The sequence below is a fragment of the Oppia nitens genome, unplaced genomic scaffold (assembly GCF_028296485.1).
Source record: "Oppia nitens isolate AA-2021 unplaced genomic scaffold, nextdenovo-longstitch-racon4-pilon3 scaffold3_pilon_pilon_pilon, whole genome shotgun sequence".
Taxonomy (NCBI): domain Eukaryota; kingdom Metazoa; phylum Arthropoda; class Arachnida; order Sarcoptiformes; family Oppiidae; genus Oppia; species Oppia nitens.
The window spans coordinates 155,627-173,565 of record NW_026533221.1 but is presented as its reverse complement, the minus strand read 5'-3'; the positions used below and the strand labels follow the sequence as shown (position 1 = coordinate 173,565).

General features: G+C 26.0%; 3 protein-coding genes across 3 annotated transcripts; all 3 read left to right on the top strand.

Annotated features, from left to right (window-relative positions):
• Positions 1-343: 343 nt before the first annotated feature.
• On the top strand, positions 344-7,031 carry LOC128958899 (cytochrome P450 9e2-like). Its single transcript, XM_054304859.1, has 5 exons — positions 344-441; positions 3,917-4,094; positions 4,379-4,621; positions 5,593-6,064; positions 6,685-7,031. The coding sequence occupies exons 1-5, from the start codon at positions 344-346 to the stop codon at positions 7,029-7,031; spliced, it is 1,338 nt and encodes a 445-aa protein (XP_054160834.1).
• An 803-nt stretch (positions 7,032-7,834) lies between these two features.
• LOC128958896 (protein white-like) lies at positions 7,835-10,949 on the top strand. The gene is made up of 15 exons (XM_054304857.1): positions 7,835-8,018; positions 8,111-8,159; positions 8,251-8,440; positions 8,564-8,635; positions 8,769-8,867; positions 8,983-9,011; positions 9,098-9,282; positions 9,361-9,395; positions 9,517-9,565; positions 9,670-9,713; positions 9,799-10,029; positions 10,116-10,247; positions 10,433-10,525; positions 10,608-10,743; positions 10,840-10,949. Exons 1-15 carry the CDS (start codon positions 7,835-7,837, stop codon positions 10,947-10,949), a joined length of 1,638 nt encoding a protein of 545 aa, XP_054160832.1.
• A 927-nt stretch (positions 10,950-11,876) lies between these two features.
• On the top strand, positions 11,877-16,040 carry LOC128958895 (protein white-like). Its single transcript, XM_054304856.1, has 17 exons — positions 11,877-12,167; positions 12,250-12,298; positions 12,407-12,596; positions 12,814-12,885; positions 13,011-13,109; positions 13,195-13,223; positions 13,301-13,485; positions 13,577-13,611; positions 13,722-13,770; positions 13,852-13,895; positions 13,985-14,236; positions 14,313-14,444; positions 14,957-15,049; positions 15,163-15,298; positions 15,422-15,527; positions 15,667-15,959; positions 16,012-16,040. Exons 1-17 carry the CDS (start codon positions 11,984-11,986, stop codon positions 16,038-16,040), a joined length of 1,977 nt encoding a protein of 658 aa, XP_054160831.1. The 5' UTR covers positions 11,877-11,983.
• The last annotated feature ends 1,899 nt before the right edge of the window (positions 16,041-17,939 follow it).

Genomic DNA, 17,939 nt, shown 5'->3' with positions numbered 1-17,939 from the left:
ATCAAAATCAGTTCTCTTCGGAGTTCTCTTTGGAGATCTCTTTCGAGAGTTCTCTCCCGAGAGTTCTCTTGGAGTGCTACAGTGTATAACTGACTCTAAGAAGAAATAAAGTATTTGCATATTACTTTGTGTCTATTACTTACTCGTCGCGGCTGGTGGACTTGGATTGCATCATGAATTACATTATAGATGTTATACTGATGGAAGCTGACCACGATTACATCATGGATAAAATTATGGATTGAGTCATGGAAATAAACCATGGATTACGTCGCGGATGACATTATGGATCACATATGGGTTCACTACAGGCCCAACGGTTCTACAGGCTACAGTTAACATAATGGACAGCTATCGAACGCCGCGCCGATGGAAGTCGACCACTAATTACGTAAGCGAATACTATTTAGAGGGGAACTCCGGTACTGTGTCCGCTACACGGTAGGATCTGACCGGTCCGACCAAAGACTAGTGTTGACACGTGACGACGTTGAGTAAACCTTATTATTGGGTAACCTATTATATGGTATGCAAAAGTAAGCGCAATGATAGGTTAGCTCAGATATAGTAATAAGTGACTAGACACATTAGTCTACTGTCACACTGACCTACTGGCCTACAACTGGCCTACAACTGGTCTACTACTGGCCTACAACTGGCCTACAACTGGCCTACAACTGGCCTACAACTGGCCTACAACTGGCCTACAACTGGTCTACTACTGGCCTACAACTGGCCTACAACTGGCCTACTGACCCTAGGTCAAGGTCACATGTCCAAGGTCAAGGTCACATGTTCAAAGTCAAGGTCACACGTCCAAGGTCAAGGTCACATGTCCAAGGTCAAGGTCACATGTCAAAAGTCAAGGTCACACGTCCAAGGTCAAGGTCACACGTCCAAGGTCAAGGTCACACGTCCAAGGTCAAGGTCACATTTCCAAGGTCAAGGTCACCTATACAAGGTCAAGGTCATCGAGAACTGGAAATCGGGTTTTATGTACTGATGTCAATGGTACTTGTTGGAGATCAGTAGGACAAATGGTTATGGAGATATCAAGGAAAACATGTTTACCAAAACAGACCTTAAACTAGACTTTGTACCAATCAGTTGGATATCCGTACGGTAGTATTATACGGATAGTTTATGCAAGGAACAGCATAAACTAAAACAGTCGGTCGACTAAATACTACACAAAACAACACATAGCTTTGTACACAACCAGTGATAGGAGATCCGCTCGCTCCTTAAGCCACACACCGATAGAGATGATAATGCTGGTACGTACAAGGCACAGTAAGGGCTTAGTCTTAAGCAATAGTAGGGTTTACATTCCGGGTTAGTGAACACTCATAGAGTGTTCACAGTAAAAATATACCCGGAATAACCCCACTTTCCTTACAATATATATATAAATCAATAAAATTTATTTTAAAATATACAGTAAAATTTATTGATTTATATTTTTTAAATAATAATTTTTTTACTTTATAAAGTTAGTGCTTTTTCTTATTTATGTCACATATATTATTATTACAAGTGTATTATCAATAATGAACTAGCATATTTTATAAATTTAAAAAAAACTAATAAAATATAATTTATTATATTTGTAAAAATGTAATAATAAACTGATAATGAAATGATAATGAGCTAGCACATTTTTTTAGAAATTAAAATATTTATTAAATTAATATTTGTGTTTTTTTTATTTTGCTTGAATTGCATTGAATCATACAATTGTATAATACAATTGAATTATTAAACTTAAAATTTAAAAATTGTATCAATAACTATTATAATATGTTAACAATATGTTATTAATATGTTATTAATATATTATATATTAATATTAATATATTATATATTAATATTAATATATTATATATTAATATTAATATATTATATATTATTATTAATAATTTTCTAAAAAAGTTTTGAATGTTTCTACGGTTTAGCTAATAATGTATCAATTTTTAATCAATTATTTTTAATGTCTAACTAACATAATAATTAATATTTTAATTTCCCATTAAATTATAGATATTTTTTTCTGAACATTTTTTTGTCTAATTTTATAGCTTGTATTGAATAATATATATATATATACAGTATATAATATATTATATTGTATTTATAATATAGGATATATATATATATACAAGTATTACAATAAAATACACTAATATATATAATATTAATACATTTAAAAAAATAAATAAATTTTTACTATGTATAAGTTCGAAAATATTTTGCAATGATTGGAAACTTTTTTTATAAATATAATTTTAGTACGTAAATGATTTTTTTAAACAAAAAATTTTTGTTTAATCATTTCATTTTTTGAATTTTTTTTAAGTGCATTTGTTAACATATTATTTGTTTCCATATATATATATATATATATATATATATATATATATATATATATATATATTGTTGTGGTTGTCGTTAACTTAAGGATCAGTGAGTCTCGCGTGAGTCGATATGAGACCAACAACTGATTCCTGTGTGACGGGAATATATGGGGGGTTTACCCGTTAATAGCCTGTAATTTGTGAACTTTACGAAACAATAAGCAAATCGGTGTATGTTTGATAGGGAACTGTGACGTAATTTATGAATGGGTTGCTATTAGAAGACTATTTAAGAGTTACGGTTTATTTGTATGGCTTTAATCAAAATGATGTACAGATCTGCAGTAGTGTTAACCAGAAAGTAAGTTAGGAATCGATCTGTTAGTACTGTCGGAACAGGTAGTATAGAGGGATCAAATCAATTGATGAATTTAAAAAATAATGGATTAAATGCACAAAAATAAATAGTTATCAATAAAATAATATAAAAGTGGAACATTAAATTTATCGTTAAATTGTATTTTTTTTCACACACATGGAGTTCAGAAAAAAATGAAATATAAACATTTTCATATGGTAAAAAACTTTTTTAATCATCCCTGGTAATAATGACACTAAATTTTTTTACATAGTAAAAAAACTATATTTATCATATGGAAGAAAACTCGCATTATTTACCCATGAATAACATTTCCATATGGGAGAAAAAAACACAATTTAACGGTAAGACTAAATAATAATTCATATATGAGTTCCTCAACAATATATATATATATATATATATAAATTATATGTATAGCTTATTGAATTTACGTATATACTTGTTATATTTAATTAAATATATTATATGTATACAAATCATCACTTATTGAATTATTTTTTTTTAAAACAATTAATAGTTAATAAAAATAATTGTAATATAAATATAATATTCATTTATTTGATTTTTTCTATAGTTTATAGTAAAAGTTATTTTATTTTTTGATTATAAAAAATTAAGCAGTTTTTTAGTTGTTTATATTTTTTTTAAAAAAAAGTGTGCCTGTTTATTAAATTAATTAAAATATTATGGAATTAATTATTTTAATTGCGATATTTACTATAATTGGCTTAATTGGCTATTAGTAAGTAATAAAACTATAAATAAAATTTATTAAAAATTATCTTAGATATCTATTTAATAATTATATATATTTAAAGAATATTTTAATTTTTAATGAAATACAAATCTAATTATATATATATATATATATATATATAAACCTTTTTTTAATATAACTTTTTTTCATTAGTCATTTGACCCGTAATTTCCATTTCGCGACCTCTCTCGGGATTCCTGGACCCAAACCGCTACCATTTGTCGGCACTTTCTATCAAAGTTTTACAAAACCACTACAAGTGGTGTTTATCGACAATGTTTTAAAATATGGCAAAATATATTGGTATGTATTTACTATTATTTTAAATATACAGTATATATCTATATATATAGTTTGCAAATAATTTTATACTTAAAAATCTGTTTTTAATTTTATTATTAATTATATATATTTATATATAAGTGATTACTTTGGATCGATGCCGATGGTTATGATAGCTGATCCACAATTGATTAAAGATATTATGATAAAAGACTTTCATTTGTTTGCCGATAGACACGACTCGATCACTGGCGACAAACTAATGGATAGATCGCTGTTTAATCTAATGGGAAATGAATGGAAAAATATGCGATCAATTGTATTATTGATTGATTATTATTGTTGTTATATAAAAATATATATATAATTTAGTAAATTTAATTAATTATAAAAAAATATATAAATTTATTTTATATAATATATATATATATATATATATATATATATATATATATATATATATAGATATCTCCAACATTTTCATCGGGAAAAATGCGTTCAATGTATCCAATTGTTAACGATTGTATCAATCGATTGGTTGAAAATATTGAAAAAAAATTAATAATAAAATCAAATAATAAACTAATGGCCGCCGAAATTGAGATTAAAAAATTGATGTCCAGTCTGACTATGGATGTGATAGCTTCGTGCGCTTTCGGGACGAAAATCGATACCTATGAGGAAGAAAAACATGAAAACGAATTTCTAATAATTACCGAAAAAGCTATCAATCAATCGTTTCGTTCGTTTATTTTCTACTTTACGTTTACATTGTTTCCCAAATTGATTCAGTGGACTGGTTTTACTTTACATCACCCGAGTGTCGATAGATTTTTTAGGACAGCTGTATATATATATATATATATTAATTATATAATAATTGATTTTTTTTTTAAAAATCAATAAGGCGTAGTACACATATTACGTTCGCACTTGAGGGGAGGGGGGGGTTAGCCAAAGCGAACTTTTGCGAACGATGGGAGGGGAGGGGTAGAGACTTAGATAATATCTTATTTCTTGTGGTGGCTGGGGGGGGGGTAGCAGCGGTTAGGGATAAGCGAACGTAATTTTTTTTAAATGACTACATGCGAATAATTGCGAACATTGAGGAGAGGGAGGGGTCTAGATTTCTTAAAAAGTGCGAGCGTAATATGTGAACAACGCCTAATAATAATTACCGTATGTAAGCGTAAATCAAGCCCCACTTGGACAGATTTTTAGAAAATTATAAAAATCAACTTTTTTTGTGGTGGATATGTAGGCTAGTAATAGCAGTAGGGTATTACATATACCCTATACTCTCCCCCATTCTACTGGGGGAGGAAATTATAAGTGAATTCGCGGGGGTGGGTGTATAAAACAATTAGGGTGGGGTGGTGTAAGGTGTTCAATGTAATATAAATTTTATTTATTCAACAACAAAAAAAACAATTTTTTATATTATTTGGGTGCGGGTGGTTTTATAAGTCACATTTAGTCTACCGTTAAATTGTGTTTTATTTCCTTATATGGAAATGTCAAAGTCAAAGGGAAATAATGCGAGTTTTTCACATATGAAAAATATAGTTTTATTTTACTTTGTATAATAATTTAGTGCTTAATTATTACCAGGGGTTATAAAAAAATACGAGTTTATTACAATATGAAAATGTTATTTTTTATTTTTTTCAACAAAAATAATCCATATGGGAAATAAAACACAATTTTACGGTACTCCTGAAAGCCAGTAGGGTCTATATACGCTTACTGACGGTAGTAATACAATTAAAGTTATTAAAATTAATTTTTAAAAAAAAATTAATTATTATTAATATTAGATTCGATCGATAATTAATCGCCGAAAGACTGATAATATTCAATACAAAGACTATTTGCAACTGATTTTGAACGCACAGAACAAATCGCTTGAAATTACCGCCGATGACAATGATTTCGGCGATAATGATGATGACAATACAGATAAGATTTATGGATCAATTGGCAACAACAAACACAACACTATAGGCGACAAGTCTGCCGCCGCCGCCGCCAACAACAAACAGTTGATTGCTATTACCGAAGACGATATACTGGCCACTAGTCTGCTGTTTATTGTTGCCGGCTATGAAACTACTGCATCGTTGCTGACATTAATGGCCTATTGTTTGGCAATGAATGACAACTGTCAGCAAAAACTTTACGAAGAAATCAGTGGTCAATCATCGTCTAATTGTTCAACCGATGGCAACTATACCTATGATTTTGTTGTAAACATGCCATACCTGGAGGCATGTATTGCCGAAACATTACGTATTTACAATCCATTGGTTTCCGTCAATAGATTAGCTACTGATAATTATAAATTAGGTTTTTATTATTTATTTTTTTTTAAATAATTGTTTCATATATTATATTATAATTTTTTGTTAAAAAAATTTATTTATTTTCTAAATCTACCGTTAAATTGTGTTTTTTCTCTCCCATATGGAAATGGGGGAAGTAATGCGAGTTTTCTCCCAATAGATTAGCTACTGATGATTATAAATTAGGTTTTTTTTTAAAAAATAATAATTGTTTCATATATTATATTATATTCTAATTTTTTGTTAAAAAATTTATTTATTTTCTAAATCTACCGTTAAATTGTGTTTTTTCTCTCCCATATGGAAATCATGTCAAAATCATGGGGAATAATGCGAGTTTTCTACCAATAGATTCACTATTCCCCCAATTTTTATTCCCCCAATTTTGCTTTTCTCCCAAAGACTCGTTTAATTTAACAGGAGTGGTAAAAAATGAGAGTTTTTTACCGTAAAAAAATTTTATTTTTCATTTTATTTTTATTTATTATTTTTTTTTTTTTGAATTCAACGTGTGAAATAAAACACGATTTTACGGTAATATATATATTTGTTGTTTATTATTTTTAGGCGATACCGGCATAACTATACCGAAAAATACTATTATCAGCGCAAACATCCAATACATACATCACAATCCCGATTATTATCCCGAACCGGATCGTTGGAATCCCGAACGATTTATGCCCGACAATCGCCATCAGTTAGTTCCCTATACTTATATGCCGTTTGGTTTGGGACCCAGAAATTGTGTTGGTATGCGGTTTGCCCTAATGGAGGCCAAGACAGCCATTGTCTATCTGGTCAATCGGTATCGATTTTACCGGACAGACAAAACACCCGCTAAACTAAAACCATTGAAAATGCAATCGTTGTTCAATTGTGGAGAAATTATCATAGGAATCAAACATAGATAATCTCAATAATGATATATTATATATATATAGACTATATATAGTATATGATTATTAAATATATTCAAGTATATCATATATATATAAATTAACTAATAATTTTTTATAAATAGCAATAATTGGGAATAATTATAAAATACAAAAATAGATTGCAAAATATTTTTAAATATATATATAATTACTATTAATATTTTTAAATATATAATTATTATTAATATTTTTAAATATATAATTAATATTAATATTTTTAAATATTTAAATAATATTAATATTTTTTTACTAATTAATACTTTTTTTTAAATACAATTTAATCAATTAGCTATAATTTTTTTATTGTTAGTAATTTTGATGATTAATTAACACATACTGTAAACAAATATCAAAGTTTTGAAAAAAAAATTTAAATAAATAACTTTTTCATTTAATTTAATTTATATATTGATATATTATATAATTATTATTTGTTAATAACTTTTGTTGTTGTTGTTGATAATATAAAATTTATTACTTAACCAAATATAAAGATTTACTATTATAATTAAAAAAAACTTTTTGAAAAATTAATTAAATTTGTTTAAATAATGAATTGTGGGCTAAATCTCGTGAAAAAAGTAAATCAAATTGCATGACAGCAGATACTATAGATATTATTATTATTACTGTATAATTGATTGATTGCACAAAAATTATTTATTTATTTAAACTATTTATTTTTGAAAAAAATCATTTGAAAAAAATCTAATATATTTATTAAAAAAAAATCATAAAGTGTTTGTCAATATAATTAAATCAATATTATAATTGTTATGACAGACTATAGTAAAACTAATCAAATAAATAAACGGTTAAACCTATCGCCAATATCACATCCATTGTCCATATCATGGCATAACATACGAGTGCAGAGTCGACTGTCGACATCAACCGCTATGGACACCATATTTTGCCGTAAAAATAGTGGACAACAAACGGTTGATATCATTAAAAATGGTAAATAATTTTTTTTTCAATATATGATATATTAAACTACTGCTGTTTTAATGTCCTAATGTTAATGTCATTATCTTTTTGTGTGTGTTTAGTGTCGGGTGATGTAAAATCTGGTCAATTGTTGGCCATAATGGGCGCCAGGTTTGTATAAAATTCGTAGTATTATTATTGTCCATATTATACACAATAATACATAACCTATTGTAGCGGTAATTGTTGTTTTTTTTATTAGTGGGGCCGGAAAGACAACACTACTAAATGTATTGACGGCCAGACATCTATCGAAATTGTTAGTCGACGGTGAGGTCAAACTAAATGGACAACCGGTCGATAGCAATACAATGTCATCGGTTTCAGCTTATGTACAGCAAATGGATTTGTTTGTACCGGTGCTCACTGTTAGAGAGCATCTCATATTTCATGTATGATATATCATATATACTCTAATTAATCATTCAAAATAGTCAACTAATTATTAGTCTTAATAAATATCTATTGATTAATGATTTTTGTTTTTTTTTATATTTTTTTCTGTGTGTTTGCAGTCATTGTTACGAATGGATACCCGATTGACAGCAAATGAAAGGACTGAACGGGTGAACCAATTGATGATTGATGTCTGTATTAATCACTTTTTTTTAAAAAAAAACCTAAAAAATTGTTATCAAATTTATGGATAACTAACTAACTAACTGTTTATCATATTTTGAGATTTAATTTGTTTAAAATTATTTTTTTATTTTAAACTAGTTTTCATTAAACAAATGCTCAGACAGTCGTATAGGAAGTAATACTACTTTCAAAGGTATCTCTGGAGGAGAAGCCAAAAGATTGTCATTTGCTTCAGAGGTATATATAAAAAAATATAATAATAATAATAATAACAATAAGTTTAGTAATAATTTTTAAAAAATAATTAATTTAATAAAACACTTATTTTTTGTTTGTTTTATTTATAATACAGATTATGACTAACCCGTCGATAATGTTTTGGTAATTTATTATTAATTAATTAATTTTTTTCAATTAACTAATATTTAAATTTTCAAATTTTTTTTTTGATAACAAAACTCTTTAAGCGATGAACCGACCAGTGGTTTGGACTCATTTATGGCCGAAAACATAGTTCAAGTAATGAAACAAATGGCTAGTAATGGTCGCACAGTTATCTGTACTATACATCAGCCGTCATCGCAAGTATTCAAACTGTTTGAACAGTTATTGCTGATTGCCGACGGAAGGGTAGCATTTATGGGCAAAATTGGTATCTAATTAATAACTGATTGAATGAAAAAAAATAAGTTATTTTTTAATTATATAAATATTGTTTAACACTATATAGACGATGCCTACAATTTTTTCTCAACTATCGGTTATGTAAATAATTATTAATTAATTATTTTTTTGTTGTTGAATTAATTTTGTTGTAAATTTTTTTTTGGGTAACAATTTTAAGTTTAATTTTTATTTTATAAATTTTTGTTGTACTGTATATCAGACATGTCCGACAAATTTCAATCCCTGCGACTATTATATCGAACAATTGGGTAATTAATTGATTAATTAATTAATTAAATATGTTTTTTTTCATTGACATTAATAATTGATTTAATTTTTAATTGTTTTTTTTAATTATTATATTACTTATTAGCTGTAATTCCTGGTAAAGAAATTGAATGCAAAAACAAAATTGATGTAAACTTTTTATATTTAAAAATAATTATTTAATAATTGAATTAAATGTTTGTTGTTTTGACTCCAATTCAAAAAAAAAAATCAGGAAATATGTAATAAATTTACCGAATATTCTTCGGGAACTGATTTGAAACCATCGATTGCTAACAACTCATTCCAGTCGTTGTTGACTAAGAAATCATTTCCGGATATACTAACTGATGCACCAAAATATCGGTCAAATTGTTTGCGACAGTTTCGGGCAGTGATGTGGCGATCGGCACTTGTTGTCCTACGGGAGCCAATGATTACACAGATACGGATAGTGCAGACTATGGTAAATACTATGGGGGATGGGATGGGGTGATAGGCTTATTTAAACTTAATAATTACTTATTTTTAACTATACCTTTCCATAAATAGATAGTTTCCCTAATACTCGGTGTCGTCTATTTTAATCAAAAATTAGACCAAAAAGGTGTTATGAATATCAATGGCGCCCTATTTCTCTTACTAACAAATATGACATTTCAAAATGCTATGGCAGTTGTCAATGTAAGTGTGTGTATGTGTGTATGTATGCATGTGTATGATTGTGTATGAGTGTATATATATATATATATATATATATATATGTGTGTGTGTGTGTTATAATAATTGCAATAATTAATATAATTATTATTATTTGATTTACCGCTGTTTGACTACTTTTGTTGTTTGGGGGGACAAAATCGGGACAGACCTTCTGTGCCGAACAGCCCGTATTTTTTAGGGATCATCACAACGGCATGTATAGAGTGGACGTATATTTTGTGTCCAAAACAATTGCTGAAGTAATTATTATTAATAATGATTTAAAACAGCGATTAATTTTATACTTTGTTTTTCTCATATATATATAAAAAAAACTTTAAGATACCGGTTTTTATATTGATTCCCACAATATTTGTATCGATTTACTACTATATGGTTGGCTTTAATCCACGTTTTGATCACTTTATTATAATGATAATTATCGGCAATTTGTCCACACAGTGTGCCGTCTCATTTGGTTAGTTTTTTTTGTTTATTTATTTATTTTATTAGTTTAACCGATTAGTTATAATAATATTGATTATAAAACTTATACTTTAAATTACATTTAAAGGCTATCTAATGTCGTGTATGACCTCAACGGCAACAATGGCCCTATCAATGGGTCCGCCGATACTCATACCAGTCATACTTTTTGGCGGATTTTTGCTAAACAATGCGTAACTATAATATAATCTAATATAATGTTTATTTGTTTGTATTTTACTAATAAATTATTTTTTTTTCATAAAAAAACTTTTTATAATTGTATATATATAAAAAAAATAATTTTCAATATAGATCTGTACCCAATATATTTGTTTGGATTAAATATATTTCATGGTTTTACTATTCATTTGAATCGCTAATCATTAACCAATGGTCAGACATCAAACATATTGACTGCGATCTACCGATACCTCAAAATAATCAGACAAACAATAATCAGATGATACCGTCGGCACCATCGAGACTATGCTTTACTATCGGTAAAGATGTTATCGATTATTATAATTTCAATGAAAATCATTTACTAAGAAATCTATTGCTTCTATGTTTGATTGCATCCATCATCCGATTTATGGCATTTATTGCACTATTTATTAGATCTAAACAACGATAGTCAGCCCTTCAATCAATTATATTATTATTTATATCATTTTATTATTTATTTATTATTTTGTTAAAAAAAATTAAATTATCAAAGTTAATAATAATAATAATTTTAAAAATATATATTAATTAATTGTGTATAAAAATAGTATAATTAATAATTAGGTGTGTTATACAATATTTATATAAATGTTTATCTAATCATATCTAATTATATATACATATGTATGTTTAATATTAGTTTATTTTTTTGTTGACTTTATTATAATCTGAAAAACTTATTTCACGTGCAAATAGTAGTTTCAATCAAATGCATGTATATATTACACGTGATAATAAAAAAAAATCAATAATAAATCAATAAATTAATTTAAAATTACAGTCAAAAATCTCGCTCAAAACAAAACACTAAACAATTGAAACAATAGTTTTGAAAACACTTATTATATATATTTTTTTCAAAAAATATTAGTAATCTATGATATAATTATTATCTGTAGTACTGGTCAATGATATAATTTTGTTTTATTATTTTTTTTGTATTTAAAAATAGTAACCTTGATGTTTATTGTCCATACAGTGTTAATACAGCTGAAAATTACTAAATGACAAACAATAATAATAGTAGACGAGAAACTAGCCGTAGTTTAAATCCATTTCCTCTATTACATCCAGTGTCCATATCATGGCATAACATACAGGTCAGGAGTCAAGTGTCGGCATCAGTTGTCGACACCGTATTTTGCCGTAAAAATAGAGGACAACAATCAGTGGAAATCATCAGAAATGGTAAGTGATTTTTTCAACAACAAAATTACGTTATAAACTAACTATATATATATATATATATATATATGTCATTATCTGTTAGTGTCGGGTGCTGTAAAATCTGGTCAATTGTTGGCCATAATGGGTGCCAGGTTTGTATAGGCAACTATTATTATTATTATTGGCCATATTATATACGGTAATACATATCCTATTGTACCGGTAATTGTTGTTTTTTTTATTGATTGATTATTGATTAGTGGGGCCGGAAAGACAACACTACTAAATGTATTGACGGCCAGAAATCTATCGAAAGTGATAGTCGACGGTGAGGTCAAACTAAATGGTCGATATGCCGATACCAATACAATGTCATCGGTTTCAGCTTATGTACAGCAAATGGATCTATTCATACCAGTCCTAACTGTTAGAGAGCATCTCATATTTAATGTAAGCTATTATATAATATATCATATGATTAATTCAATTTAAATGTTTGGTAACTGTTTGGGTATTATTTATGTTTTTTTATTGATTGATTGATTGATTGATATTTTTTATATATACTATATACACTAATTAATTCAATTTAAAACTAATTAATCATTAGTTAACTAATTATTAGTCTTAATAAATATCTATTGATTAATGATTTTTTGTTTGCCAGTCATTGTTACGAATGGATCCCCAATTGACAGCTAAAGAAAGGACTGAACGGGTGAACCAATTGCTGATTGATGTCTGTATTAATCACTTTTTTATAAATAAAAAAACCCTAATATTTGTTATCAAATTTTATGGATAACTAACTAACTAACTGTTTGTCTTATTTTTCTATTTTTTTTTGGTATAAAATTATAATAGTTTTCATTGAAGAGATGCGCTGACAGTCGTATCGGAAGTAATACTACTTTCAAAGGTATCTCTGGAGGAGAAGCAAAAAGATTGTCATTTGCTTCAGAGGTATACAACAACAAAAAAAACAAATATTTTTTTAATTATAATATAAATAATTTTTTAAAATGTTTTATTTTTACTGTAATTACAGATTATGACAAACCCGTCGATAATGTTTTGGTAATTAGATTACTATTTTTTTAAAATAAATATTTATTTAATTTTTTATTTTTTTATAAAATCTTTTTAAAAAAAAGCGATGAACCGACCAGTGGTTTGGACTCATTTATGTCCGAAAACATAGTTCAAGTAATGAAAGATATGGCTAGTAATGGTCGGACAGTTATCTTTACTATACATCAGCCGTCATCACAAGTGGTCAAACTGTTTGAACAGTTATTACTCATTGCTGACGGAAGGGTAGCTTTTATGGGCAATATTGGTATTAATTTCTATAAACTATTAAAAAATAAGTTATTTTTAACTAAATATATTATTTTTATATATTTTTAATTTGTTATTGAATACTATAGATGAGGCCAACAATTTTTTTTCATCAATCGGTTATGTAAATCATTATTTTTTATATATAATTAAAAAAAACTGTTTGATATTTTTATTGAAATAATTTTAAGATATATATATAAATATTTTTTTGTTTTTTGAATAACATATCAGACATGTCCGACAAATTTCAATCCATGCGACTATTATATCCAACAATTGGGTAATTAATTATGTTTTTAAATATAAAACTAATAATTGATTTAATTATTATTATTATTATTATTATTATTATAATCAATAGCTAAGATTCCGGGCAAAGAAATTGAATGCAAAACCAAAACTGATGTAAACTATTATTTTTTGTTGAGATAATTATGATTTTATCATTGAATTAACTTTTTTTTTGTTTTTTATCTCAAAAAAATAAATAACAGGAAATATGTGACAAATTTCTTGATTATTCTTCGGGAACTAATCTGAAACCTAAGTCAGTGACGACTACGTCTTCGGGCGGCAACAACTCCTTCAAGTTGTTAAAGAAAAAGAAATCACTACCGAAACAGATATTAGAGGCACCAACCTATCGGACAAACTGTTTCCGACAGTTTCGGGCAGTGATGTGGCGGTCGTCACTTATTGTCCTACGGGAGCCAATGATTACACATATGCAACTATTGCAGACAGTGGTATGGGATGGGGTGTTATACCCGTCTACCAGGGGGTTAATTGATACTTAACTATTTATTTATTTTTGTCCAACAGATAGTTTCAATAGTAATCGGTGTCGTCTACTTTAATCAACAGTTGGATCCGAAAGGTGTTATGAATATCAATGGCGCCCTATTTCTGTTACTAACAAATTTGACATTTCAAAACGCAATGGCAGTTATCAATGTGAGTTTGTATGTGTGGGTGTGTTTGTATGTGTGTATATATTTGTATATGTGTGTGTGTGTGTTTGTATGTGTGTGTGTATATATGTATGTGTTTGTATTTGTATATGTGTTTCTAAGTGTGTGTGTGTGTTTGTATGTGTGTGTGTGTTTGTATGTGTGTGTGTGTTTGTATGTGTGTGTGTGTTTGTATGTGTGTGTGTGTGTTTGTATTTTTTGTATTTGTATGTGAATTTGTATGTCTGTCTGTGTATGTATGTATGTATGTACGTGTGTGTGTGTGTGTGTGTGGTGTTTGTCTGTCTATGTGTGTGTGTATGTATGTGTGTGTGTGTGTGTGTGTGTGTGTGTGTTTGTATGTTTGTATGTTTGTATGTTTGTGTATGTGTATGTGTGTGTGTTTGTGTGTGTGCGTGTGTGTTATAATGATTGCAATAATTAATATAATTATTATTATTTGATTTACCGCTGTTTGACTGCTTTTGTTGTTTGGTGGGAACAAAATCGGGACAGACCTTCTGTGTTGAACAGCCGCTATTTTTTAGGGATCATCACAACGGCATGTATAGAGTGGACGTATATTTTGTGTCCAAAACTATTGCTGAAGTAAATTATAATTGTTTTATTTTTTTAAAAATTAATAACCAATTTATACTAATACTAACTAAAAAATTTTGTTTTCTGATTAAACAACAAAAATAAAACTAAACTAATTATAGTTACCGGTGTTTATATTGATACCCACACTGTTTGTATCAATTTATTACTATATGGTTGGCTTTAATCCACGTTTTGAACATTTTATTATAATGATAATAATCAGCAATTTGTCCACACAGTGTGCCGTCTCATTTGGTTAGTTTTTTTTTAAAAAAATATATATATAATTTCCCATTGATTTATTTAGTTATAAAACTAATTAGTTATTAGTTAATAATTAAAAATATTATTTTTTTCACAAAAAAATATTATTTAAAGGCTATTTAATATCGTGTATGACCTCATCGGCATCAATGGCCCTATCTATGGGTCCGCCCCAACTCATACCTATCATATTATTTGGCGGTTTTTTGCTAAACAATGCGTTAGTAACTAATAATAATAATATATATTTTTTTTATTATTATATCCACTATAACATACTATCACATATCAAATACACATTATATTATATTAATTAATAGAAAAACAAAATTAATTTATAAATTTTTTTTTATCATTAGTTCAATACCAAAACTATTAGTTTGGATTAAATATATTTCATGGTTTTACTATTCATTTGAATCGCTGGTCATTAACCAATGGTCAGACATCAGACATATTGATTGCGATCTACCGATACCTCAAACTAATAATCAGACGACAATTATCGGTAATAATAATATTGATAATAATCAGACCATACCGTCACCATCGGCACCGTTACCATCGAGACTGTGCTTCTCTATCGGCAAAGATGTTATCGATTATTATAATTTCAATGAAAATCATTTAATTCGTAATCTATTTGTATTGTGTTTGATTGCAACCCTATTAAAAGTTGTGGCATTTATTGTACTATTTATTAGATCCAAACAACGATAACGATCTCAATTAATTTATAAATTTTATTTAAAATATTTTTCAAATATATATATATATATTTATATATTTTAAATATTTATGTTTTATGTTTTTTAATGTTTATTATTTTAATTGTATTTTAATTTATTATCATTTACTGAGTTATAAGCAATTATATTTATTGTACACTTAATATATAGTCTATTGTATTATTTAATTATATTAAATTGATAATAAAATTTTTTGTATCAAAATTATTTGAAGATTATTATAATAACTATTATTATTATTATTATTATTATTAAAAAGTTTATCTCAGCAATTTTAAATAATATTTATAAATATCTATATAAACATATTAAGTTAAACAAAAAAAATCAATTTACTAATTTTATTTTGTTTTAAGTGCATTTTAAAAAAAATAATAATTATGAATAAAATATGAATTTGAATATGAATTATTATTATTATTAGTCAAATATCTGTACAATATATTGTTTGTTTTAATTACCGGTAATTAACAAAAAAAATATCAATTTTTATTATATATTTATATTAATTTTTATCTAATAAGGATTATATTTGTACACTTAATCTATAAATATATAGTGTCATTAACTATTTAATGTCTCTAAATAGCTATCATATTTGGATTATTAAATATATTTTGATTTGTATATAAAATTTATATATAAATTACTTTAATATATCTTTAAAAAAAACAAATAAATTTTTCCATCAAATTATTGGACAGTTATTGTTATTTTAAAGTTTTGTCTTATAAGTTATTTTTAAACAAATTTATATAACTATATAATATATATAATTTTTTAATTTTTAATTTAGTAATCTAATTGTGTGTTATTATGATATAAATATTTTTTTTAGTTTATAAATAATAAATTTATAGTACAAGTATGTAACGTATTATACAAAAAAAATAAATATAAAAACTATATTTATTAATATTGTATAATTAATTATATATAATTAATTACGTTTATCAAAAGCAATTATTTTTTTTTAAAAAATATTGATGATAAATTGATAATATTTTTAATGATATAATTGATTTTTATTGATAACAAGTTTTTTTAATATAAATTTTATAATCAATATTTTTTTAAAAAATAATTTTGAATTTATTTCATATCAAGTAGTTTTTAAAACAAAATTTTTATAATTATATTATTCTTATTATATGTTAATAATATTTATATATATTTTAATCAATAGTTAAACACCTAATACTATGTCACTAAAAAAATTTTTTTGAAGGTTACAGTACTATGTATAGCATAATAATAATATATATAATATTATATATATAACTAGGGTTTGTAATGATTTTATCTAAAATTTTTTATAAATATTTTACTAATGATTTTTTACATAAATAATAGATATATATATATTTATTTATTTATTTTGAATTTAAAATGTTTATTTTATTTAGATTTTCTGAATATATTGTAATCATATAATATTTTATAATATGGAAAAATAGTATTTTTTATATAAAAAAAATCTATTAAAATTTATGATAGTTTATAGCTTGAAAACAAAATTTAAATATTTATCATAAATTTAAAAGTATATTTATTTTTTTTAAAAGAAAAATTATAATAAGTTATTATTTATTTTTATTTTAACTAATAATTTTTTTTTATAAAATAAATAAATGTATTTTATCTTATTTTATAATTCATATATTTTTTGCTATCAATTTTATTTCCTGACTAATACTGTATTTTAAAATAAAGATTATTATTAATATTAATATTAATATTATATGTTAATAATATTTATATATATATTAATAATTAGGAAAACACCTAATTGGTAGTCAATCAACAACAAAAAATTATTACACCAAGTTTACATAAACACCACGTTATAATATATATAACATATAATATGTATAACAATATAT

Bases quoted from the DNA above. Each gene is read 5' to 3' on its own strand.
- LOC128958899 (XM_054304859.1), top strand. From the start codon at position 344: ATGGACAGCTATCGAACGCCGCGCCGATGGAAGTCGACCACTAATTAC. The intron at 442-3,916 runs GTAGGATCTGAC...TTTATATATAAG, and splicing joins GGTACTGTGTCCGCTACACG to TGATTACTTTGGATCGATGC. The intron at 4,095-4,378 runs GTATTATTGATT...GCCGAAATTGAG, and splicing joins GGAAAAATATGCGATCAATT to ATTAAAAAATTGATGTCCAG.
- LOC128958896 (XM_054304857.1), top strand. From the start codon at position 7,835: ATGACAGACTATAGTAAAACTAATCAAATAAATAAACGGTTAAACCTA. The intron at 8,019-8,110 runs GTAAATAATTTT...GTGTGTGTTTAG, and splicing joins GGTTGATATCATTAAAAATG to TGTCGGGTGATGTAAAATCT. The intron at 9,714-9,798 runs GTAAACTTTTTA...AAAAAAAATCAG, and splicing joins AATGCAAAAACAAAATTGAT to GAAATATGTAATAAATTTAC.
- LOC128958895 (XM_054304856.1), top strand. From the start codon at position 11,984: ATGACAAACAATAATAATAGTAGACGAGAAACTAGCCGTAGTTTAAAT. The intron at 12,299-12,406 runs GTTTGTATAGGC...ATTATTGATTAG, and splicing joins TTGGCCATAATGGGTGCCAG to TGGGGCCGGAAAGACAACAC. The intron at 13,771-13,851 runs GTAATTAATTAT...TATAATCAATAG, and splicing joins CTATTATATCCAACAATTGG to CTAAGATTCCGGGCAAAGAA.